This window comes from Periplaneta americana, chromosome 3, assembly GCF_040183065.1.
Source record: "Periplaneta americana isolate PAMFEO1 chromosome 3, P.americana_PAMFEO1_priV1, whole genome shotgun sequence".
Taxonomy (NCBI): Eukaryota; Metazoa; Arthropoda; class Insecta; order Blattodea; family Blattidae; genus Periplaneta; species Periplaneta americana.
The window spans coordinates 179351448-179378358 of NC_091119.1; the positions used below are offsets into that span (position 1 = coordinate 179351448).

General features: G+C 34.1%; 1 protein-coding gene across 1 annotated transcript; it reads right to left on the reverse strand.

The window, feature by feature from the left end:
* Window positions 1–1848: 1848 nt before the first annotated feature.
* Window positions 1849–25494, reverse strand: mRpL24 (mitochondrial ribosomal protein L24). Its single transcript, XM_069822311.1, has 5 exons — window positions 25172–25494; window positions 24441–24623; window positions 21105–21307; window positions 9106–9242; window positions 1849–6657 (listed from the first exon to the last, which is right to left on the reverse strand). Exons 1-5 carry the CDS (start codon window positions 25265–25267, stop codon window positions 6521–6523), a joined length of 756 nt encoding a protein of 251 aa, XP_069678412.1. The 5' UTR covers window positions 25268–25494; the 3' UTR covers window positions 1849–6520.
* Window positions 25495–26911: the final 1417 nt, after the last annotated feature.

The window sequence follows — 26911 nt, forward strand, 5'->3', positions numbered from 1 at the left end:
ATGGACACTGAGCGAATTTTCCTGTGTTTTGTTTCTCTGTGTGCCGGCGTTTAGTTCCACTTTCAAGTGCTAGAGGTTAGTGTAATCGAGTATATGCAAAGATAATAATTGAGAATAAAGTTGAGACAGGATCCAAACATCACCTACCTTATTGCATAATCCAGTAACGCTTTGCTTCAAATAAATTCGAGTTAACAGCTTTTCCTCATTTCTCAGTGATAAACTAGTTGTAATAATAATTTTTTATATTTCAGATATAATAAATTATATTACAAAATAATATAATACATTATAAAATTATGTATCAAATTCGTTTAATATTTATATATAATATAATATAGGGATATGGTTTTACTTCTCATAGGAGTTTTCTTTTTCCATTTTCAGTGCTATCAAATCATTACATATTTCAATTGTTGTTGAGGTCAACGTCTCAACTCTCATTATAAAGGAACTGTAGTCTAGACATTACAGTTAATGACGGATTTATTATTTTATGGATCTAATTTATTTTATCTGGGTACATAATATACCTAGATATATTAATTATATGTGTTATATTTCCACTGTGTCGACTGCTAGCTGGTGTGATGTCAGCGCCAACTCTATGGAGAAAGCAGAATCTCACGCTCTAGCTGGCTTGAAGGTCATTGAAATCAGTCCGGCTGCATCAAAGGTACCGACGTGAAGTGTCCATTCTTTATAATCCCTATTCGCTGCTAGTACCCTCAACAACTCAAGCTTCGTGACTCTATATACTAGACTGTGCTGTCACTACGCATACCGTGCGTTTTTTTAAAGCGCTTCATACCTTTGCTGCAGCGAAAATAGGTTCGAAAAACAACGCAATTCGGCCAGCTGACTGCCTTAAAAGAACCGAACATGTTAAATAGTTTCAACTTCCATGATAATGACATGGAATATCGGTAAGAAAATTATTACTAGACGATTTTAACAATAAACGTTGCAAAAGACCAACACACGCATTCCGTAATGATGGATCGTGCAGCAAACTCGTAAACAACCAAAATAGTAGATGTTTTTAGTCAAGAATTGACGTCCCGATTTGGCCGGAACAGTTCCGATTTTCAGAGTCATGTCCCTTGTCCGCGCCAGGTTCGGCCGGGACAATTGTATCTTCCGGTTTTCCCCAAGACAAATGAAATGATCAATGATCTGCGATTGTATGCCTAAATGTAATTGTTTAACTTTCAATACTAGTGAATAGCAGTTATGAATGAGTATAGGCAGAGTTAGAACGTTAAAGTTAGGTTAAGTCGTGCATAAAAAAAAATCGTGTCATGAGTACTATTTCATGACGTAACAAAGTTTCTCGTATTTCATCAAGTAAACCCAGTTTAAAAAAAAAATGAGTCATTGCCGGTACTAAAATTCCTAGCACGCCAGATATGCCACTCTTGCATTTAATGATATAATATTATGACATTGTTGAATCACAATCATAAAACTGTTCGCCTTTTCATGGCTCCTAAGTTGATGCCCCTGTAAGTGTAGAAGCATAGAGGAAGCAAAAGGAGTTACGCCTATGGCCGCGTACAGAGCAATATTCGTATCTGATCAGCAAAATTACCGATTGGGGGGTTTTTGTGTGGTAGTTACGCATTTAATCCCAGCTTCGACTCTGAGGAATATGGTCACCTTAGTTTAGTCAACTGTCCGAAGACAGGTTGGAACCTCGTGACACCAATAAGGCATCACTCATGAGGTAACTAAGCCAGGAGATAATAGGATAGGGTGGCCAGTTCATTTTCTACTCTACTGCATACATCGTTGATTAATTACGATACATATTAGGCTACTACTATTACACTAATCAGACTTAAGATGTACTATATACAAACAATTTATTGTTCTTCCTCTGACACAGGCATCATGGTTTTCAAATTATAGACATCTCAAAATAAAAACAGTGATCTTTGTTTCTATACAGAGTGGAAGTGAAATAAACTTGCAGATTGAAAGGGATGTAGGGTACATTTAAACAAACAGGAAACCTATATTACATTTTGTGATTAAATGCACAGTTAATTAGAAAATTAAGTTTGAAGTTTCAGCAGTCCAGCAACATCGCCACCAACACACTCTACTCGTGATACAGATGTAAGAGGTCAACGAACTCAGTGTGTCTCAGAAGGTGAGCTGCTCTCTGCCAAGACGTTGCCACTTGCTCGCATCGTGCAATGGCTTGAATTTAGAGGTTATTAAAATTAAATTTACACGAAAACCGTGCATGCTATTGAAATACGCCAAAAGGATAAATTACCCTTTATTAGATTTCCTATCTATATGAACAAAAACGATTCTACTCACTATAGTTACAGAAAAAGACATTGCTAAACATTTGGGAAAAAAAAAAAATTTTTTCTGAAAAAAATATTAACTTTCCACCAATATGATATAATTTTTTTTGTTACATGCATGAGCTATTCCCTCTGGAAATCTGCAAAGCAATTTTACTTCCACGCCGAAAAGGAGCACATCTTTCCGATGTCATCTTCAAGAAATAACATGACAAGTGACATTGTGTAATAATGGCAATATAAATGGCATATTATGTATATGCACTTCCATCAATAAATAATGTTTGTACTGTGTTTATTCATGCCATTTATGTTAATTCAAAATTTCCTGTTTTCCTCCGCCACTCTGTATCTAATATTGATTAAACCAGTGTAATCAAATTTAGCCACATAGTAATGCTCAGTTTTCCTTGTGTGTTAGATTAAATGACAGAATATATCACTGCCAAACTGAGTTCAATCTGTTATGCATTAAGATCCTTATCCTCCATTGGCAATATTTAAAGTGGCATACCTTTAAAATGGCATACTTCACACACTTTCGTTCTATAATGAAATATATTGTTGTTGTTTTCTAGTGCCAGGCATTTGACAAAGTCATTTGACCTCTTGCACTCCAATATTTTTGAAAGATATTGTCATGGTCAGCCACTGAAGCACAGATTTTGAGGTGTTCCGAATCCATTTCTTGGTTTGAGTTGCACAATGGGCAGTTAGGGGACTGATATATTCCAATTCTATGAGCTGTTTGGCCAAACATCATGGCCTGTTGCCAATCTAAATGCAGCTACAGACGATTTTCGTGGTAAATCGGGAATTAACTGTGGATTATGATGCAGAGAGTTCCATTTTTTCCCTTGGGATTGTGTTATCAAATTTTGTTTGTTGAAGTCTAAGTATGTAGATTTAATAAATCTTTTCACAGAGTAATACGTAGATTTAGTAACAGGTCTGTAAGTAGCAGTGCTGTCCTTCTTTGCTAAAGCATCCGCATTCTCGTTTCCCAGGATTCCACAATGGGATGGTATCCATTGGAATACAATTCTTTTATTGAGTGATATTAATTGAGAGAGCATTTTAGTTATTTCTGCTGTTTGAGATGAAGGTGTGTGTTTAGAGACTATAATGAAATATGTACTAATAACTCAACTAAAACTAAAGATATTGTTGTTTTTCAAAAGAAAGCTCTAAGAAATCTTGACCTTACCTTCTGAGTACACTCCTTCTGTGATGATGTTTTAAGTTAAAAATCAAGATACCGATATACATTACCGGTCAGGAAGTTTTCGATCACCTATCACAACTATGGATTTGTGGTTAAAACAGGGATTTCGTTTTGAACATTCTATCATATTATAAAGCTAGAGAGAGAAAATATTTATTTTGTTGGTCTATTTAGTTTTTCCGATGTGTTTGTACATTGAAATAAAGTATATAGTTATTTTCATAGCTGATCGAAAACTTTTGACCGGTAGTGTACCTTTAAAATAACCAGAACCTACAGTCCCGTTGCTCTAATTTCCGGCAGCCAATCACAGTGCAGGTCGGCTACATTTAAACATGTGCGTCTTGTGATTCGCTTATGAAGACGTTATTCATTTCTTAAGGCTCGATAAATACTTAATATAATCGCCCGCCATTTTGGCTCTTTCGTTGGCGTTCGCAGAAAGCACACGAAGACGTTATTTGCCACTCAATTATTTGCTGAATTACAGTGTGTTTGATTTATTATCATAGGAGCTACGACATGATAATGTTTAACGGTGTGGCAAATAGATTCCTCGTCTGGTAGCTCGGGAACGAAAGAACAAAAATGGCGAACGATACTACCTACCTAGACTTGATAGAGCCTTCACTTCCTAAGACGTAAGCAAAAAGGCAGAGTCACGCTGGGAATAACAGCGTCGTGACTATAACTGCATAATTTTATAGTAATACAAGACACAAATCAGATCTCCATCTAGCCTCTTCACTAGCCACGTTATTGCTTCCAGTGACTTTGTCATGACAACAACCAAGGAAATGTTTTCATTCAACACAATAAAGCTCGTCCTCATACAAGTTAGAGGATTTCTGAACAGAAAACAGTGTGACAGCTGCAACGGGGTTCGAACACGCATCCGACAGAGCGCGCGGCAGACGAAACGCTGGTACAGGGAGCATCTGCATGCTGAAGGGCAGAGGGGGTGTATTACGGCAATGCGGCGAGGGGAGGTTGCGCGCGCAGCTGCTACTTGCGGAGTGAAGGGGGGACGGACCCTCCTGAATCGTCCAGAGGAGTCCATCGAAGTGGAGATATCCAGATAATTCGAGAGAGCTATCTCTGGACACCCGTAGAAATTTCTCGTAACTATGGTTTAGCTATAAAAGAAGAAACGCGAGCGAACTTAAGCAGTTTCAGTTTATTCAGCCATTCAGTGAGTAAGCCAGTGTTGTTACAGCCAGTGAACAGAGCAAGCCAGCCAGTCTTGTGTACCGGAGTTCGACTTGAGTGTGCGTCCGCAACTGTGTCAGCATCCGAAGGCCTGAGTTCGAGTGCAGTGGACCGCAGTTGGAGGGACTTGAGTTCGAGTGCAGTGGACCGCAGTTGGAGGGACCTGAGTTCGAGTACAGTGGACTGTCTCTGAAGGTCTGTGGTTCGAGATACTGTGAACTCAAGTGACTGAGCTAGAAGAACCGTGAACTGAGAACTGACAGTTCTGTGTTGTAAATAGTGCTTTGTGAATATTAGTTAAGATTAACAGTTCATTGTTGTTCGTAATAGTCCAAGTAAATTGTCATTGTCGTTTGTGGAGTGCAATAACGAACGCTGTGTTGCTGTGCGGAGAGCAAATCCCATTGTTGATGGGAGTGGAATTAAATTATAGAGAGTGATAATTATTGTTAAGATAATAAAATTACATTGTTGTCTAGTATAAAAATTTACAACAGGGTTGGAGAGTTTTACCCCATCCACCCCTACAGCCCTGACCTAGCTCCCTCGGACTTTCACTTGTTTAGGGCATTAAAAGATGCTATTCGTGGAAGACATTTTGAGGACGAGAAGGTGATTCGTACAGCGAAGAACTGGTTTCATAACCAAAACAAGGATTGGTAAGTTACTGACACGGCATACATGTCCTTGTGTCTCGCTGGAGAAGGCCATAGAACTGAAAGGAGAATATGTGGAAAAATAGGGTATCTAGATAAAACATCATTCTTTCATATAAAGAGTCCAGCGCTCAAAGCTTAACTGTGATTTTCCGATCATTACTGGACAATGACTATCAGTGTTAATGCCATATAACTCTCTATGTACATTCTATATGTCTTAAGCTATGCATTGACAGTCTTGGTTCATTTTCGACAAGAAAGTGACATCCATCATTCTTGCAGTGGACTCTTCATATGTGTAAATCACACTGTGTGGAATAAATAATTTTTGAAGAAAAAAAATATGGGGCATTACTTTCTGGGCGACCCTCGTAATAGTGATAATAGTGATGCGAAATTAAAAAAAATTGATAAATGAAAATTTTGTTCTTAATTCTCTAAGAACATCAGTGGCTATCTTCAGACTAGCAATTGGACCAAGTTGGCATTTATACACCAAAATGTGATCTCTGCAGAGAAGATGATTCAACTATGATAACTGCAAAGTTATCGACATTTCAGATAAAAGTGTTAATAACATCACAAACGCTTACTGCCTTATTAGAAAATCCAATGTTCTGAGCACTTGATTGATTGATTAATTAATTAACCAATTAATTATAAGAATAGAAGGAATGGAGAAGCCTGAGGAACATGGAAAGAAATCATGCTTTGTTCTACTTATATAAATATTTGCTATTTTACATATTACAAAGTGTAATTCACATGTACATACTGAAGACTTCACTAATATAAAAATGTGGCGAAAAAGCTTTGGGACCTATACCATGATGTACACAGTAACAAATTCTACAAGAGAAGGGTCAACAAAAGAGTTCGTAAAGTGCTTCAAACTTGGACAAGTTACTCTCTACACCAGGGATGTCAAAGTGCCTGTACGCGTATTACCTGCTCATACTACAAACAAAACAAATCCAACAAGGTTCACCTTTTAGCAAGATAAAGTATAATCACTGCTCTTAAGGAAATGTTGTGCGGGTTCTTGATAGCACGCAGTGCAGGCGCTTTGACATCCCTGCTCTACACCACAGTGCAAGCATCCACAGTTAGTACCAATAAGTCTTGCCAGGTACTCTATCCTCTTTTATACCCATATTGTCCATTATATCCATTTCGAAGGTCTTCAGTGCAGGTTCAAATGTAATTTCTATAACATCATCTTCTTTTGTATCCTTATCTGCTTCTGTAAAGAATAAACATTATCATTAAATAACTAACATTACCTACCATAAATATACAGTTAAAGGTCAATGTAAAAGACGAGCATTACAAAGGTACCCTATACCAGTGTTTCTCAACCGCTGGGACGTGACATCAATTACACTGGGCCGCGAGATATTCTCCTGGAATTCGTCATTTTACTCTTCTAAGTCTTTTTTTTACGAATAAATTTGTTATAGTGGAAATATTCTTAAGAGAATAATTTTTGTGACTGTGTCGAAAAGCACAGATCCAGATCATCTCTAAACTCTAAATTCTAACTAAATAACATCTGTATAACAAATGACAAATGCCAGTGACCAAGCCACTTATTTTTTAATGATCGGGAATTTTTCAGACTTAGAAATCTTCCAACATTCGGGAAAGAAAATACCACTGTTTATGACTGGTCATAGAAATTTCCTGCAAGCAGATTACAACAATGGGCGGAGAATTCTCTGTCACAAAATTGTACAAAATAACATCTATGTTGCAGATTAGCAGGAATGTATAAACAAATTTTTTCATCAATAATTTCAAGTCTTTATTCTTGAGTATTATCCCTGACAATAACTAACATATTGATCAGTGTAATGCACTTTCATGACAACAACTCATATCAATTTCAGTATGCTGCCATCTAGCTACTGCAAAAGAAATCACGTTATAACCCTGAGAGAATCGCATGATTTTACTTCTTTATATTTCAATTTGTATCATCATATTTTTTGTAAAAGGCAAGGATCCCAGAGACAACAAACTGCAGACTAAAAAACAATTTCATGGAGCAGTAGCTTGCAACTACACTTCCATCTATACTCCTGTCGCTCTAATTTCCGGCAGCCAATCATGTTGCAGGTCGGCTACATATATAGTGAGGGTCACATAACAGTTCCTAAACAGCAAATATTGCCGTCTTGTCAGTGTTGCCAACTGTTACCAGATCTCACATGATCCTTCGTACTAAAGGACTTATTTACTTACAGTTGGAAGGCTATTCTAAATAATTCAATAATTTGTAACATATTTTCGTAGGCAAACTATACGAGAAAGGGAACAACATGTCAAGTATTTTGTCTGGCAATACGAAATTTATTGGTTTGACTAAACAACTAACTCATGTAAAAATGTATTTTGTTTGACCACATGAAATTATTAGTACTAACTCCGAAAACTTACCTGACTATAGTCTTGAATTATAACAACACATAAAATAACTATTATGTATTAATATTAATATTGATATTAATTAATTATTAGTATGTTCAAATTCCACTAGTTTCCAGAAACAGGCTCAGAAATCTAGTACAGTTTCAATTTCATGGAACTCGAGTACCGAAAAATATAGTCGATATTTGTCTCAGCTGCCAACATACTAGTTACAAAATCACTACCATTTGTAGTATTTGTCAGTATCGAAATTCGAAACGAAGTTGGCAAAAGAAAATTCAACCTGCAAACTAGAAAATCACCACAATCCACTAGCATATGTAGTAATGGGGGAAAAATGGTTAGGTTTCACCCTTAGGGTATGAAGGGTATGAAGTAGGGTATAAACGTGTCCATCTTGTGATTCACTTATGAAGACATTATTCATTTCTTAAGGCTCGATAAATAGTTAATATAATCGCCCGCCATTTTGGCTCTTTCATTGGCGTTCCCAGAAAGCACACGAAGACGTTATTTGCCGCTCAATTATTTGCTGAATTACAGAGCATTTGATTTATTATCATAGGAGCTACGACATGATAATGTTTAATTGTGTGGCAAATAGATTCCTTGTATGGTAGCTCGGCAACGAAAGAACAAAAATGGCGAATGATACTACCTACCTAGACTTTATAGAGCCTTCACTTCCTAAGACATAAGCAAAGAGGAGGAGTCACGCCGGGAATAACAGCGTCGCGACTATAGTGGTCACTGCCAAAAGTTCATTTTCAACAGTGGTTGGGGAAAACCTCAGAAAAATCTCAACCAGGTAATCACCCCAAGCGGGAATCGAACCCATGTCTCAGTGCAACTCCGGATCAGCAGGCAAATACCTCAGTCAACTGAGATACACTGGTGGCTAGCAGTATTTTATGCTATACAGCACTCTCAGAACTAGTGATATATATACGAGTATAAGCATATCTCTAGTTGTTTTTTTTTATTCTGCTATTTAACGAAACTGTATCAACTAATAGGTTATTTAGCGTCAGTGGAATTGATAGGAAGTTGGTATCTGGCGACATGAGGGCAAAGATTCACCAGGAATTACCTTACATTTCCTTTACAGTTGGGGAAACCTTGGAAAAAACCCAACCAGGTAACCAGTCCAACAGCTAATCGAACCCATGCCCAAGCAGAGCTCTAGATCAGTAAGCAAACATACTTACTGCCTGAGTTATGCTGGTGGCTACTTCCAAACACACTCAACAGTTTTGCTTACCTTTGTAAGTAGCTTTCGTTTTATAATCATATGTTTCTTCTGCTGCTTTAGGTATTGGAATAATGCGACCTGTTCTTACAGATACTCGAACTTTTTCCCCAGCCTCTGTGTACCTCCATTCTATAGGTCCAGCTTTTCTGCAGTAAACAAACGAAAAGGCATTACAAAAATACAATCAAAGTATTTCACATTTATATGTGAAGCATGTTTTTAATTTTAAGGAATTAGTGTCTTTTCACTTTCTCAAATAAAGATATCACATACACATCTAAAGAGATACCACTTTAATTTTAAGGAATTAGTGTCTTTTCACTTTCTCAAATAAAGATATCACATACACATCTCAAGAGATACCACTTTAATTTTAAGGAATTAGTGTCTTTTCACTTTCTCAAATAAAGATATCATATACACATCTCAAGAGATACCACTTTAATTTTAAGGAATTAGTGTCTTTTCACTTTCTCAAATAAAGATATCACATACACATCTCAAGAGATACCACTTTAATTTTAAGGAATTAGTGTCTTTTCACTTTCTCAAATAAAGATATCATATACACATCTCAAGAGATACCACTTTAATTTTAAGGAATTAGTGTCTTTTCACTTTCTCAAATAAAGATATCACATACACATCTCAAGAGATACCACTTTAATTTTAAGGAATTAGTGTCTTTTCACTTTCTCAAATAAAGATATCACATACACATCTCAAGAGATACCACTTTAATTTTAAGGAATTAGTGTCTTTTCACTTTCTCAAATAAAGATATCACATACACATCTCAAGAGATACCACTTTAATTTTAAGGAATTAGTGTCTTTTCACTTTCTCAAATAAAGATATCATATACACATCTCAAGAGATACCACTTTAATTTTAAGGAATTAGTGTCTTTTCACTTTCTCAAATAAAGATATCACATACACATCTCAAGAGATACCACTTTAATTTTAAGGAATTAGTGTCTTTTCACTTTCTCAAATAAAGATATCATATACACATCTCAAGAGATACCACTTTAATTTTAAGGAATTAGTGTCTTTTCACTTTCTCAAATAAAGATATCACATACAAATCTCAAAAGATACCACTTTAATTTTAAGGAATTAGTGTCTTTTCACTTTCTCAAATAAAGATATCACATACACATCTCAAGAGATACCACTTTAATTTTAAGGAATTAGTGTCTTTTCACTTTCTCAAATAAAGATATCATATACACATCTCAAGAGATACCACTTTAATTTTAAGGAATTAGTGTCTTTTCACTTTCTCAAATAAAGATATCACATACACATCTCAAGAGATACCACTTTAATTTTAAGGAATTAGTGTCTTTTCACTTTCTCAAATAAAGATATCATATACACATCTCAAGAGATACCACTTTAATTTTAAGGAATTAGTGTCTTTTCACTTTCTCAAATAAAGATATCACATACACATCTCAAGAGATACCACTTTAATTTTAAGGAATTAGTGTCTTTTCACTTTCTCAAATAAAGATATCACATACACATCTCAAGAGATACCACTTTAATTTTAAGGAATTAGTGTCTTTTCACTTTCTCAAATAAAGATATCACATACACATCTCAAGAGATACCACTTTAATTTTAAGGAATTAGTGTCTTTTCACTTTCTCAAATAAAGATATCATATACACATCTCAAGAGATACCACTTTAATTTTAAGGAATTAGTGTCTTTTCACTTTCTCAAATAAAGATATCACATACACATCTCAAGAGATACCACTTTAATTTTAAGGAATTAGTGTCTTTTCACTTTCTCAAATAAAGATATCATATACACATCTCAAGAGATACCACTTTAATTTTAAGGAATTAGTGTCTTTTCACTTTCTCAAATAAAGATATCACATACAAATCTCAAAAGATACCACTTTAATTTTAAGGAATTAGTGTCTTTTCACTTTCTCAAATAAAGATATCACATACACATCTCAAGAGATACCACTTTAATTTTAAGGAATTAGTGTCTTTTCACTTTCTCAAATAAAGATATCATATACACATCTCAAGAGATACCACTTTAATTTTAAGGAATTAGTGTCTTTTCACTTTCTCAAATAAAGATATCACATACACATCTCAAGAGATACCACTTTAATTTTAAGGAATTAGTGTCTTTTCACTTTCTCAAATAAAGATATCACACATCTCAAGAGATACCACTTGTAATTTTTTTACAAGTTAATTGTGTCTAACGCAAAGCAGAAGAATTAAATTTCATAAAAGCTTCCTGTAGACTTGTATTTTATTAGACACTTCTAATTATTTACAACTGACTTCAATGCTCTGTTTCACAGATATGTTAGTAACCAGTGGCGGCTCGTAGTCAAATGTCCAGGGTAGGCAAAATTTACAGAACATTTTTATGTAATTCCCGCGATTTAATGACAGCTCGCTTTCATCATGCCCCCCGAAAACTTAACTCTTGTTTACATAACAATACTGTTACATCAATGAGCCGTCTCATAATTTGTCGGTTTTTTCTAGTTTATTGTTATACTGCTGTCTTGCAACCCTTGTTGTTCAGACAACATTTCCGAAATTGGATTCAAATTCTTTTCAAGTCTCTTTAGACTTACCGAGTTACAAGTATGATCTGATTCCAAGTACCTTCTTTAGATTACAATAACAAACGTGACCACCTACAGCTTAGCTTTAACTTCACTTCCTGTTAGCCATTTATGTGTTTCATACCATACTTACTTACTTACAAATGGCTTTTAAAGAATCCGCAGGTTCATTGCCGCCCTCACGTAAGCCCGCCATCGGTCCCTACACTGTGCAAGATTAATCCAGTCTCTATCATCATATCCCACCTCCCTCAAATCCATTTTAATATTATCCTCCCATCTACGTCTCGACCTCCCCAAATGTCTTTTTTCCTCCGGCCTCCCAACTAACATACTATATGCATTTCTGGATTCGCCCATACGTGCTACATACCCTGCCCATTTCAAACGTCTGGATTTAATGTTCCTAATTATGTCAGGTGAAGAATACAATGCGTGCAGTTCTGCATTATGTAACTTTCTCCATTCTCCTGTAACTTCATCCCTCTTAGCCCCAAATATTTTCCTAAGAACCTTATTCTCAAACACCCTTAATCTCTGTTCCTCTCTCAAAGTGAGAGTCCAAGTTTCACTACCATACAGAACAACCGGTAATATAACTGTTTTATAAATTCTAACTTTCAGATTTTTTGACAGCAAACTGGATGACAAAAGCTTCTCAATCGAATAATACCAGGCATTTCCCATATTTATTCTGTGTTTAATTTCCTCCCGAGTATCATTTATATTTGTTACTGTTGCTCCAAGATATTTGAATTTTTCCACCTTTTCGAAAGATAAACCTCCAATTTTTATATTTCCATTTCATAGTGTTTCATACCATGAAGGATTAAATTTTCTTGCACCTTTAGCATTGACTTTATGAACAATAGAGCTTAATGCAGGAGTGGGTCGTCCATTGTCCAAAATACTTCTCTTTTCAATGTCATTACGACGCGAAAACGGACAACGTAACAGTTTACTTATTATATCAGTCATAATATAATATTGTTATCACTTACATTAACTATAAATCACCAAATATATGTAACATTAATATACAGTAGGTACTTGCAAAAATCACATTTTCTAAAATACACTGTTAAAAAAAAACATCTTTTAAAACACACTGTTTAAAAACTGTTATACTACTCGTAACAATCTACGTTCCAACTCGTGAAACTTTCAAACAGAAATTTCGCAAATCGTAGGTGTTCGATAATGCTCGTGGGTTCTCGTTAGGGCAGGCAGAATTCTAGCGCGCTGGCTTAAGCATAGAATGCATGCACTAAGAAAGCATTTAGAATAGCGAACTCTTTTAATGCTTACTCCAGGGCCAGCTTTGAAGTTACGTGGAAGGTCGGCTAACTTCGCTTCTGCCTACCTTCTGACGCATCGTGATCTGTCCAGTGTATTCTTGTCGCATAAATCGAACTGCCAGTAGTAAGCAACGTCCAACTAACCCTCAAAAAATCCCATTCATCGTTAATTGAAGAATTTCTAAGCACCTAGACAAGAGTATGTAATTATATAAGGTTTTCCAAATGTGTTGGGGTAGTTAATAAACATCCACTTTTAGGTTCTTCTAAATGTGTTGAGGTAGGCTTAGCCTACCCTGCCTGCCCTGAGGAGCCGTCTCTGTTAGTAACTTACTTTTATCCATGACTGGTATCTAAACTGGTCTTTATTTCATCGTCCTTAGCAACCTAAACAATGGCTTTATTCACAGCACTTAATTAAAAACTTTTTGTGTGAGATCGTGCGTATTTGCTTGTTTTCCGCACAGAACCAATACGCGGTAAGTGTGAAATACCACATTCAGTATTCCCAACGTAACACACATAACAATTTCCCTCTTCTTACCGCTTAAGCGCGACATTCATTTTACTGCTTTAGGCATTTAACATATTATTTTTAGAGACGTTTAACATAGTAATAATTACAAATTGGAAACTTACCACTGCAATTTCACCTAAATTGCAATGTTAATTATTGTTTTTAAATATTTGCAAAAATTAAGTAAAGTCTACTACTCCACGAAACTTATTGCATTGCTGATACAAGTAACATTAAGGAAGCTGTGAAAAAGCAACAAGATTCCAGATGCGGATGTTATTACTGCAATATGTTATATAAATAATATTGTTAAAATATTAAAATGAAAAATAAATCATTACATAACCTTACCGTTTGTTTTAAGTTCGCATTTATAGACTGGGGGGAAAAAAAAGACAGACGTATATCACGGCCTGCTGGAGTACAGTAAACACAGAAAACATTTTATAGCAACAATGCTGATGAAAGATATTTTGGTTTTCCGAAGTTGCCGTCATTAAACAGAAACCAACATAGAGATTTCATTGAAACTAATTAGAAATTCCTCTTTCAGGTATGTAATAAACGATCTTCGCACAAAATAATGTACGATACACGAGAGGTATGTTTGTTTTCATGTTCTCGGAAATTAAAAAAGCTCAACTACGTTTCGCTTTTTCAATCTTTTCCTCGACCATGAAAACGTCAACATACCGCTCTTGTAACGTATATTACTATTCTGCGAGATCATGCATATTTGCTTGGTTTCCGCACAAAACCAATCCGCGGAAAGTCTAAAATTCCACATTCAGTATTCCCAACCTAACAACCATAACAATTTCCCTCTTCTTACCGCTTAAGTGACATATTGATTTTACTGCTTTAGGCTTTTAACATATTATTTTTAGAGACGTTCAATATAGTATTAATTATAAATTGGAAACTTACCACTGCAATTTCACCTAAATTGCACTGTTAATTATTGTTTTTAAATATTTGCAAAAATTAAGTAAACTCTACAACTCCACTAAAGTTACTGCATTCGTGGTGCAAGTAACATTAAGGAAGTCGTGAAAAAATCAACAAGATTCCAGACTCATCATAGACTGGGGGAAAAAAAAAGACAGACATATCACGGAAGTCGTGAAAAAATCAACAAGATTCCAGACTCATCATAGACTGGGGGAAAAAAAAAGACAGACATATCAGGGCCTGCTGGAGTATAGCAAACACAGAAAACATTTTAAAGCAACAATGTTGAGGATAGATATTTTTGTTTTGCAAATTTGCCGTCATTGAACAGAAACCAAGATGGAGATTTCATTGCAACTAATTAGAAATTCCTCTTTCAGGTATGTAATAAACGATCTTCACACAAAATAATGTACGATACACGAGCGGTATGTTTTCTTTCAATTCTCGGAAATTAAAAAAGCTCAACTACATTTCGCTTTTTCAAACTTTTCCTCGAACATGAAAACTTCAACATACCGCTCTTGTAACGCATATTACTATTACATGACAACCAACACATTAGCAACCATAGGTTGCAGCCGCCAAATTACTCTTCAAGGAACGACCACTCATATAAATTGAGGGAAAGAAGACAGAGGACGGACACTGGAAAGTTTTCTTTTCTCAATCGTACTATCAGGGACTGGAATGCTTTACCTGCAGACTTACTAAAGGCTTTACCAATAACCAAAAATGTATTTAAAAATAGGCTTAAGGACTTTACTAACAGATGGTAGTATATTATACACACTATTTAAAAGGTGTAATTGATATCTGGTTATTTGAAGTGTTCTATCAGTGAGGAAGTGTGTTGTGTCAGTGAAATGTGTAGTGTCAGTGAAGTCTATTGTGTAAGTGAAGTGCGTTTGTGTCAGTGAAGTGGCTGTGCAAAGTATTTGAAAAGTGAAATGGTTTTGAAGTGTTAGTGAAACCATGATAGAATCAGTGCAGTGAATGAGTTGACAGCGAAATAAGTGTAGTGCCAAAAGGTACTTGTGCAGGTATAAACCTGACACATTCGTGGGTCTTAGTTCGAACTTAGGGTTAAGATACAAATTAGATTTACTTTAAATATTATTTTAAGTGATCATGCTTCATTTAATTTAGGATGCTCCTTGTTATTATTGTTTTTTTATTAGTTGTGTTTATTATTATTATTATTATTATTATTATTATTATTATTATTGTTGTTGTTATTATTATTATTATTATTATTATTGTTTTTTTATTAGTTGTGTTTATTATTAATTGTCATTATTGAGTTTAATTAGTTACCACTGCCACCGGGTATATACCCATTTGCAGTGTGAATAAATGTTGTTGTTGTTTTCTAATGCCAGGCATTTGACAATGAAGTCATTTGACCTCTTGCACTCCAATATTTTTCAAAGATATTATCATGACCAGCCACTGAAGCACAGATTTTGAGATGTTCCGAATCCATTTCTTGGTTTCAGTTGCACAATGGACAGTTAGGGGACTGATATATTCCAATTCTAAGCAGGTGTTTGACCAAACAATCATGGCCTGTTGCCAATCTAAATGCAGCTACACACGATTTTCGTGGTAAATCGGGAATTAACTGTGGATTTTGATTCAGAGAGTTCCATTTTTTCCCTTGAGATTGTGTTATCAAATTTTGTTTGTTGAAGTCTAAGTATGTAGATTTAATAAATCTTTTCACAGAGTAATACGTAGATTTAGTAACAGGTCTGTAAGTAGCAAATACATACATAAATAAAATTCATACCTTAAATTTATAACTTCTTCACAAACAACACATTATAAAGAAAAGGCGTACAATTTAAAATTGAATTTAGATACCCACAATGAAATTTAGATATCAGTAATGGATAAAATATTGTATAGCACACGACAGTAACAAATTTTATGCACTCATGGAAATTATCACCATTGGCTTTGCCTAGGACGCTAAACTTTCTAGTACCTAGCGCATAAATTCTAATTTTACTCTCTTATACTATAAATTACTATTAATATACAGTGATACTTAGGAATAGACACTAATGTTGGAGCCAAGATACTGTTACTAGTCCAAGGAACAGATTTTGGAAGACAATGCTAACATCCCTTCCAATGGGGATGCTGACGTGCAGGATGCCTTTAAAACTCTCTTAAAATATTCTGTAACATAACCTAACCTACATCGATATTCTTATAAAGGATGATGAGTTTTTATTGTTATTGCTATTTTTTCGAGTATCATATTGGCTAGAATGACCAGACGTCCTCTTTTGTCCGGATATGTCCTCCTTTTTAGGCCTTTGTCCAGGGTCTGGGCTGATTTTTAAAAAATCAAGAAATGTCCTCCTTTTCGTAACTTGTATTTTTTTTTCTTATTTATTCATTTATTTATATACCAGCCGTACCCGTGCACTCCGCTGCACCCGTTAGAAACAAATATAAAGTAATTACATAATTAAAATAGGACATTTGATCCAGGGAACATTCGTGTTTGATAGAAGGATAAATCGTTTAATATGTTACTGTACTTAATTCAAATTGCATCCAAATCATTAAAATGCGATCATTTTGGTCCAGAGACACTCATTTGGTGCAATGACAATTCCTTTAACATGTTTCTTAATTTTTATTACATGCAACCATAGTTTAATGAAGATTGACATCATTTAGATTTAATGTGTATATTTTATTTTACTTGTTATAGGTTTCCACTGAATTAGCTAATAACTTAATTTCAACCCTTGTTTTCTACATATTCAGTAAATGGCGCTTGGCCCACTATGGTTCTGAACCCTTCAAATAATTTAAATTATATTATATAATATTACATATTATGTTATATTATATTATATTATATCAGAAGTTACTGTAATAACATTATAGCATTATGTCCATCTAGAGAAACTACCGTACACTTTCCAATGGTGAAATAATAATTAATTATACAAATCGGTTAATTTAGCTTCTGATATTACTTCATACAAACACAGAAACATTCTCTGTAGGCTATGTTTAATAGCTTTCGATTGTTGATGTCCAAGGCCCCTGTTTCGATTGTTGTTGTCCAAGGCCCCTTACAGACGAAGTCATTTGTTCTTAATTCATTGCACCGTCTTAGATGGCGTTATTTTAATTTTAAAACTCATTTATCTCATTAAATATCAGTCCTATCAAAATTTTGTAAAGAATAAAACTTATCGGAAATCATTTTGAAAGGAACTTTTGTTATGTAACATTTTTCACAAAAATCAATAATAAGCGAGATATTTCGATTTATTAATTCAGGCCCCCTTATAACCCCCCTTTTAAATAAAGTATTTTGAATGTCATATAGCCTAAAATCTAAGTTACAACGAACTTAATTTATATTCCAATTTTCATCGAAATCCGTTCAGCCATTATCGTGTGAAAAGGTAACAAACATACAGACAGACATACAAACAAAAATTTAAAAAAAGCGATTTTCGGTTTCAGGGTGGTTAATTATATATGTTAGGACCAATTATTTTTGGAAAATCGAAAATTACCAGAAAAATTTCGGCTTCAGATTTATTATTAGTATAGATTTCGGAAAACGTATTATTTGTCTTTGTGTTAAATTTTATATTACCTTGTTAACATGTTTCAGCCTGCTATTGGCCATTATCAGAACTCTGAAACATGTTAACAAGGTAATATAAAATTTAACACAAGAAAGACAAATAATACGTTTTCCGAAGTGATTTAGTATTAAAAGTTGTGTAATCAAGATGTATATTTATTTATTTATTTATCTGTTATTAAACATAACAGGAAAAGCCCAATTACAATGCTCAAGACTGACAATTGGTATAATTTATAAAACATAACCAAGGAAAAGGAAACCTATTTTGAAATTACTCATTTGATGCCTTTTTAAGTACTTTCCCTGTAGGTGACAGCAGCATCGATGGAATATACTCTTTGCCAATGATCATAACTCTCTTTGCTCCTCTTTGTTAGGTCCGTAACACACTTGCAGAGTTTTCGCAAGCGAGAAATGTGTTGCAAGAAAATTAAAAAATTGATAACATGGATTCAAATGGACGTCCACACACTGGAAGAGATTCTCGCTCGAGGCAAAAACCTCGCACGAGTTTCTCGCTGGAATCGGTAGCTCAGCGAATTTTCTTGACACATTTATCAAAGATGTTTGACATTTATACTCTTTATGACGATTGAATGTAGAAAAAGATATCACAGGTGGCGATGAATTGTATTGTTTTTATTTGAAAATGAGGAAAGATGGCTGATAATTGCAGTCAGAAACTTATCGAACTTGTATGATGTCACCCGTAGGCCTATTTATATGATACACGGGATGAAAACTATAAAAACACCAAACTTAAAGAAGAAATCTGGAGATAAATATCAGATTATCTGAAAATAAGTAGGGCTATATTTTATTTTGATGAGATTTAATAGTATTAATTAAACATTTGAAATAATGTATCTACGTCTTAACAGTTTACATAATTTTAATCAGAACATAGCAAAGAATCCTCTATCATATAATGAGTAGCAAAAAACTGAGGTCCATTCAATCAGAAATAATGCCTAACGTATCATCATTCACATCGAAACCAGTGTCCAAAACTCGCCCTTATTTTCGTAAGATACAATGTTATTTTCAGATATTTCTGGCTTTAATTTTAGGCCTACTTTTTTTTTATTAACAAAATATGTTCATGTAACTTCCATTTCCTCATCATCTGAATACTCAGATTCAACATAGGGTCCGTATGTAATTTGTAAAGTACGACAATATATTTACAGGTTATATATTATATTTAAGTACGACGATATATGTAAATACATAACCTATAATATTTCTCCCAACGAGTCATTACTATAAACAGAAAAATGCTTTCTGCATGAAGGCAATGCATAGATGATCATAGCAAGGTATGATCTGTGATAGCGAGAACTCGCTAAGTGTGTGGAGGAAGGCTCTTCGCCTCTTTCTCGCAACACATTTCTTGCTAGCGAAAACTCTTCAAGTGTGTTACAGGCCTTATGGTCGTTGCTCACAGGTAGCTAGTAAATCGAGAGATCAAGGTGCGAATGTAGATATTGTATTTGATGTATTTTTATAATAATTTTATTATGCTTAGTTCCCTTAGTTTCATATGTAGGTAAATGTAAAATCATTATTATTAAGTTTATCATAATTATTTTGTAATAAAATAGATATTAACATAGGTACTTTTAAGTATGATATGAGCCTAAATCTGTATTATTAATAGTTTGTAATAAAATAAATATTGACGTAATTAAAATATAATGCAGACCTAAGCCTAAATCTAAATATATATTTTCTGTCCTATTTTTTCGAACAATGTCCTCTTTTTATCGATGTGAATCTGGTCACCCTAATATTGGCCCGAATGTAATAAAAACAGCTGTGTGAAAACCGTACTCATATTATAATTGCAGCTTAGGCCTTTTCTGTTGTAAGAGACTTCTACTTTATAGCATGTGCGGATTATCATCATATGTAACTAGTCGATATTTGAATATAATCAATAGTCTACATTCAGTAAAATGGCAACTTATCCAGAAAGAAATGTTTCAATGTATAAGTAAAAAAACAAGGTTTCAATATCTTAAACTAAAAAAGAAAATTAAAAAAAAAAAACAATACATGTGTTTGTACAACTGTTGTGACTGTTTATTGTATTTTATGCTCGACCATGCCGAAATGTAGTAATTATACACCTGGTAGCAGTCCTTTAATGCATGTCATTAAAGTACACCTACTCATTAAAGTACAGGTATTCAGCCAATGACAACTCAGCTTACAAGAGTTCAGCCAATGACAAGTCAGCTTTGTACCGTTATAAAACCGCGGATATGCAATCGAAAGAGAATTAGCGAAAAGTCACGGAGGCTGGAAATCCAATACTGTCACAGAAAGTTATGTTCTGTTACTATAATAATTAGCGTTAATTGTAGATAATATTCAAATAAATTCAATTTGTCATCTCATTTTTCAATGTCGAATTCAATAATCAAGGTTATATCAAGTTTAACGGGATCACATCAAGGTCAATAACATTATTGTTCCTCGGAAAAAATCAATACTTTCACGTCTGCGCACATCTCACAATTCACGACCTAGAACAAGGTCACTTCTGATCTTGTCAGATACAAATAAAATGTATGCATCTGAATAATTTCAAGTTAGAAATATGGTCGAGCATAAAAAGTCGTATGAAACTTGCCTATAATGATAATTAAGATGCTCGTATGAATATTATGAAACTTGCTTGCGCTCGTTCATAAATATTCATACTTGCGTCTTAATTACTATCATTATAGGCTCGTTGCATAATGTACTATTACCGCATTTTATGAATTTTAATTCTCTTATTACCTTAACAATGAATAAATGATAAAATACTAAACACAATTATTTTATGCTACAAAACTACAATGTTTTGCCTATCTTATGCTGCAATAATAGTGGAGTTTAATACATTTTTAATTTTTTACTTATCTGTCCACATTTTCATGGATTAACACCATATCATTCATTTTCTCTATCTGAATTGTAATTAGGCACTAGACCAACTTACAAATCTGCTGGATCCACTAAGGCCACTTCATTGGTAACCAGCAATGGTTGTTCTGCTCGAATATAGATTCCAGGAAACTCAGAATTCTCTCCAAAAACCTTCAACTTGCAGTTGAGGCCTTCAACAATGACCCAGTTACGCTCCTGGATCACTTGGCTGATAATGCCCTGCTTTCCCTTGTCTGGCCCAACCAGGATCTCCACCTACAGTGACAAGTTACAAGATTTATTTTATATTGTATGTCTGCCAATCAGTAGCTGTTGACAGCTGGAAATCAAATCTGTAATCACACTTCATAAGAATATAAATTATGAGAAAAAATGTTATTAAGTCTGATTTAGAGCAAATTTCCGGACTTCTATTGGGATAAGGTTACCAGATTTTTCTTCAGTTTCCGGGGACAGATACAAATATATGAAAAAACTTTTAACATTTCTGTTGGTTTGTCATTTACTCAGATTGTTTTTGTACACTTAACATAATTAAAATAGTACCCATTATATTTACACACTTTCTACTTAATTATACTTAAATTAGCCTACTGGTATTTTCAGAAGATTTTAAGCAGGTCTTTTCTGGATTCCCAATTTTGCAGCAAATTCCTGACTGATCATGTTAAGATTGGTTAAGATATTAAGCATGGCTGGAATGGTTTCTAAACTCATTCTGAAGGTGAAACGAGCGTTGAGTGACTTCCGCCAATTTTGGAATAGACACTGATGCACTTGAACTGCCAACATAGAAAACAAAAAATCACACTCAATCACTTTCACCTTCATCTTGAACGGATAATAAAAACCTAAACTAACCTAAATGCGTCGGTATCTATTCCAAAATCGGCGGAAGTCGCTCAACGCTCGTTTAACCAAGAGCTAATTTAATCAACTTCTGGGGTTGTGCACAGGGAAACATTTTCTCAGATTTATACACCGACGGATCCTTGATTTCCAGAGAACAAGGTGCCGGTGCAGGTGTTACGTGCTGTCTCTTCTCACTTCATAGATCTCTTGGATATGGAACAAGTTTTGATGGAGAAATCATTGCAATAAGTGAAAGTCTCAGGAATCTTCCATTTCACATCAATAAATTTAAAAATGCAGTTATATTATCAGACTCCAAAGCAGCTATTCTATCAATAGTCTCTAAACACACATCTTCATCTCAAACAGCAGAAATAACTAAAATGCTCTCTCAATTAATATCACTCAATACAAGAATTGTATTCCAATGGATACTATCCCATTGTGGAATCCTGAGAAACGAGAATGTGGATGCTTTAGCAAAGAAGGGCAGCACTGCTACTTACAGACCTGTTACTAAATCAACGTATTACTCTGTGAAAAGATTTATTAAATCTACATACTTAGACTTCAACAAACAAAATTTGATAACACAATCTCAAGGGAAAAAATGGAACTCTCTGCATCAAAATCCACAGTTAATTCCCGATTTACCACGAAAATCGTCTGTAGCTGCATTTAGATTGGCAACAGGCCATGACTGTTTGGCCAAACACCTGCATAGAATTGGAATATATCAGTCCCCTAACTGCCCATTGTGCAACTCAAACCAAGAAATGGATTCGGAACACCTCAAAATCTGTGCTTCAGTGGCTGGCCATGATAATATCTTTGAAAAATATTGGAGTGCAAGAGGTCAAATGACTTTATTGTCAAACGCCTGGCATTAGAAAACAACAACAACAACATTTTCTCGAAGGAAATTTTAAAAACTTCACTCCATTTTGGTCAGGGATCAGTATTTTTTCATTCCACTTTGCTATTTTCTGTGAAGTTACATATTTCTTCAAGCAAGAAATTTAATCAAATAAATTATTTCATCTAGGTCATTTTAAGAAAAATAAGACGTCTTAGTTGTCATGGTAATATTTTTACAGCACTAATGCGATAATGTGGCATATTATGCACGATTATAATGCTGATGCACAAAAAAAAATGTACATTTACAGTATATTTCGTCATTACTGGTATCTAATAAGAAAAAGTTGTTTCCGGTATCCTCCCACACTATACACAGGAAAGAAAATGTACTTAAATAATTATTTTCATATCACTTAAACAATCCTCTCAACTAACCTCGGCTTAATGTCACTTAGCTATCTCCTCACTTAACCCATCTAACACAAGTATCATAATTACAGACAATAACTTTGTCACATTCAAATATAAAACAGAAACAATTCTCCTTAAAATTTATGACTGGTTTACAACCAATAAACTAGCATTAAACATTAATAAAACTAACATAATTCAATTTAAAGCCACTTCAAATTTAATCTCTGAAACATTGGACACAACTATCAACAATATACCTCTACTAGAAACATCAACAAACAAATTTCTTGGTTTGCATATTAATAATACATTAAATTGGAAAAATCATATCAAAGAAATAACCCCCAAACTTAGCTCAGCATGCTTCGCAATTAGGTCGTTACAACAATTTCTAAACAGCAGTATCTTAAAGACAATATATTTTGCCTATTTTCATTCCATTATGTCCTACGGAATAATATTTTGGGGAAATTCTGTAGATAGTAAAAATATATTCTTATTACAAAAAAGAGCCATTAGAATAATAGTTGGAGCAAAGGCTAGAGAATCATGTAGATTATTTTTTAAAAAATTAGAGATTCTAACCTTAACAAATCAATACATATACTCTACAATAAATTTCCTCTTATGTAATAAAGAAAATTTTCCAACTAACTCAGCCATACATAGTATAAATACCCGCAGAAGGAATGATTTTCATACGCCATCATCAAATTTATCATGCTTTCAAAGGGGAGTACGTTACATGGTGATAAAATTGTTCAATAGTCTTCCTGAAGACATTAAGAATCATAGCCAAAACCCTGCATTATTTAAGACAAAACTAAAAAATTACTTAATATCTCACACTTTCTATTCTGTAGATGAATTCTTGACATTTCACAGTACTGTGTAAATATTATAATAATATTAAATGGTAAACATATTACATTGTATAAAATATTATTGTTATTAAGGTATTAATTCTGTACATATTTCATATTTGCATTTTATATGTATTGCATTTTATTGTTAAACGTAAGAATTGGACATGTTCTTTATTCTATGCTGTAAAGCAAATGTAAGAATATTATGGAACAAATAAATCTATCTATCTATCACATAAAGAAACATAACTCAGACGTCAGTCCTGTGTGTGGAGTGAAGCGATATCGAAGATTGGCCTTATTTTCATTACCATGACTGTAAACCTAGGTTTATACATATTTTATAGCATTAAACTGTGAGCTAGACTACTTATTTATAGATTAGTTTTTCTTACCCTGTCTCCTTTGAAAAAACTCCAATTTAGGATTGGCTCAACAAATATTTTCTTGTGGAGAACTCCAGGCTGATTATCGGACTGGAACTGTGCTGTCCATGGACGATCAACATCAAAACGAAATTTTTTTCGTTTCACCTCGCGTTTTTGATACTGTTGTCCCTTTGGCGTACGCCAATATACCTACAAAACATTATGGAAAATATTTTGTTATTCTGTAATGTACAAAATCATTGTAGGTTAGATTGCTGGTAACAATGAAGTGAACTGCCAAAACATATTTGTTGAATTGGATATTATAATTTTCGTTACACTACATATTCTATGCAACTAGTTAAACTTTTCCATTAGTAGCTGTAGAAATAACAGACCTACTTGCAAGAAATGATACGGATAATTAAACTATCGGTACAACATTACATTTAATACCCTACATTTATAGTATTAGGGCGCACTCCATAAGATATTTAAATACACAGCATGTTATTTACTTAAAAATAAAATAAATCGTTAAGACAATGAAGATGAAGATGTCACCTCAATTTGGTCTGCTCCGATACACTTAAAAATACAAACTTGAACTCACCAATGTTTTTTTTATTCTTAACTAAATCAAAACATATGACCATCTAGATAACCGATCATCTTAACTAAATCATACAATGTGATCATCAATTACTATATTAAAAACAATAACACCACATAATAAAATAAAGAGGTTAGATCATAACCTGCTCCATACTCCTCTTGATATAAGATTCCGGAAGATTTGAATATTTCTTAGTTAATTCTCCTACTTTAGAAAATAGTGATCGTGTTAGCCGCATTTTGGTAAATAATATATCACCGCAATAAAATCTGTACAAATTTTCACCTAATAATCGTTACTTGTTATACTCAGCAATACTCACAAATAAACAAATTCATTTTATTATCTTTTTCGGCAGAGGGCAGGGCAGGCTATTCAATCAATGTCGCCAACAGATACTCAATGTCACCAACAAAACATAAAAACCCCATATTCTCACCAGACGTATTAAAAAATAGTAGAACCGCAGAAAACCTTTTAATGAAATATATAAGATAGGTATCTATTAACAACAATCATTACATCTACGATAATTGTGCTTCACATTTGATCCGAACTTTGTTTTCTTAATTCGAATAAAATAATATTTAGGCCTATCTATTTCATACCGGTATCGGTACCTAGTAATTCTTATGGTACCCGGTAAGCTATTGTGAAGGAGGAGCCCGAATGATAGCACTGTAGTAGTGCAGTACCGGTATGTAGTGGATTTACTACGCTCAAACATTCCTGTAGGAGGAATGGTATATGAATTATTAATACATTTTGAATATTGCGTGCACTACTTTTAACACTTGAATATAATTAATTAACTAGACAGATCAATTTCAGTACACACACACTATTTGACTCCACTCTTCAACACCTTTCAACAATCAAAACACACCCACATAACAGGCAGAGAAGTTCGAGATGACGCCGTGATCTAGTAGGCTCTGAGGATGGTGCATGAAGCACTGAAACAGCTTTAAGCCGCACAAATCTTACATAATTAACATGAGTAAGTCCACTAGTTAATCAATTAATTATTAATAGTTGCGGTCTTGTAGATATTGTGACTCAGTTTTGGTGTCATCCGTCGATTCAGGTTGAACAGCTCTATGATTCCAACAGAGTCCCTCTAAAATGTTTCCGTCCAGTCCAAATAAAAAAACCTATTACAGCAAAGACCTAGTAAAGTCTTCGACTATAACTTCCACAGCCTGATGCCATTTTTACGCCAATTACAAAATTATATCATACTACCACCATTATTAGGTGATGATATTGTACTGGTAATGATACTAATATTGAAATGGAACGTGACAGGAGAATGATAGTAGACAAAAAAAAGAAGAATCCCGAAAAAAAAAACCCTCAGGTTCCTTTATAATTTTCTCATTAATTCGTTAAGTATGTGGTGTTTTGTGTTGAAATTTACTCAAAAAAGTTCACATTTTGCGATAGCTTTTTTATTGTTAAGAATACAGTTTTGGATGGTTAGGTAGTCTATCAAGAATCTTATTGACATTGTAACAAACACTAACAAAAGTTAAACAGTGAACAATGAATTTCTATATTAAACAAATCTGGCTTTTTCAGGTATAGCTCCCTGTAAAGCTGATTTTAATAATTTCAAGGGAAAAATTGTTCCAGGACCGTTACTTTTGTTGTCAGTTGGCTAGATTTCATCTTAATGATTTCGATAAATACTAGATTATATGTGTAGTTCAATAACAACTAACTCCATCTGCCTTTTATCTAGACAACAAATTATTGTTCTCAACCCTGTAATAGGACTAACATTAGGCTAAAAGGTTTGATATAGTTACTGTGCTCAAATATAAACACTATTTTCTAACAGTATGGTACATTTTTCTGGTAGAATGCACCAGCTTGGTGT

Excerpts from the sequence above, each read along its gene's own strand:
- mRpL24 (XM_069822311.1), bottom strand. The coding sequence starts at position 25,267 with ATGCGGCTAACACGATCACTATTTTCTAAAGTAGGAGAATTAACTAAG. Across the intron at positions 9,243-21,104 it reads TTAGTGGATCCAGCAGATTT|AAAAGCTGGACCTATAGAAT; the intron begins GTAAGTTGGTCT and ends TGTTTACTGCAG. Across the intron at positions 6,658-9,105 it reads AACGAAAGCTACTTACAAAG|AAGCAGATAAGGATACAAAA; the intron begins GTAAGCAAAACT and ends TATTCTTTACAG.